General features: G+C 28.4%; 1 protein-coding gene across 1 annotated transcript; it reads right to left on the bottom strand.

Annotated features, from left to right (window-relative positions):
* LOC117241254 (retinol dehydrogenase 13-like) lies at nt 1-555 on the bottom strand (the record flags this gene model as incomplete). Its single annotated transcript, XM_033507217.1, has 2 exons — nt 1-152; nt 235-555. Coding segments are annotated over 2 exons (437 nt in total), but the record flags the coding sequence as incomplete, so codon positions are not given.
* Between the last annotated feature and the right edge of the window lie 465 nt (nt 556-1,020).

The following is a 1,020-nucleotide window of genomic DNA, read 5'->3' as shown; positions in this document are numbered from 1 at the left end:
ATTCTTCGAATGTCATACTTTAATGTACTATTGGTTTTAATAAAGAGTATCTACAGCCAATCTACCTAAAAAGTTTTGATAAATTCCCATATATCGCGTTATTTCTGTTCGTACTATACCAGGATGGACGGCATTCACTGTAACACCAGTTCCTATATGACATAAAAAATAATGCTTTATCGATTGTATTATTTATTCAAAAATAAATTTTATTTTCTGTTAAAATGACAAAACCTTTCAATTTATTTGCCAATTCCTTTGTAAATAAAATATTAGCTAATTTGCTCTGTGCATATGCTTCGCCAGGCTCATAGGTTTTCTCATTATTCAAATCGTCGAATTTAATTTTGCCACGCTTGTGTGCACTACTTGAAACATTTACAATCCTTGATGGTGCAGAATCTTTTAAAGTGTCTAACAATAAATTTGTTAGTAATAAGTGTCCTATATGATTCACACCAAATTGCAATTCAATTCCTTCTTGGGTATACATCTTAGGACATCTTATTACTCCTGCATTATTTATAAGAATGTGAAGCTTTCTTTTCTTGTGTTCTACAATGGAAACAGATAATACAAATTATGCTATAGATCTATTGATTTAGATATAATAAGTTCAGGAAGAATTTCTTCCCAATTTAGTATTCAAAAATAGATGAACACTTTATACATATAACAAAGCTATGTTATTTCATTTCATTTCATACTCTAACATAGGATATGGTATATATCTTTCTTAAATTGCTCTGCAAAATCCCTAATACTTTTTTGAGATGCTAGATCACATGGTCTACAATAAACATATTTATTGCTACTTTCTACTACTATGTCACGGCGTGTCTAAAAAAATGATCATTAATTTTATAAGGTTTTGAAACAGCCGCAAACATTTTTCTAAATAAGTAAAACTGCACCAATAATTAACGGCAATTTTTTAGAAATAATCAATAGCATTAATTATCAATAATTTAGTAAAACATTGTACGATTTGTTTTTTCCTTCAAGTAATATACAATGTAA

The sequence above is a fragment of the Bombus vosnesenskii genome, unplaced genomic scaffold (assembly GCF_011952255.1).
Source record: "Bombus vosnesenskii isolate JDL3184/JDL3185 unplaced genomic scaffold, Bvos_JDL3184-5_v1.1 scf7180000015533, whole genome shotgun sequence".
In the NCBI taxonomy this organism is placed as follows: Eukaryota; Metazoa; Arthropoda; class Insecta; order Hymenoptera; family Apidae; genus Bombus; species Bombus vosnesenskii.
This window is presented reverse-complemented; position numbering and strand designations above follow the sequence as displayed.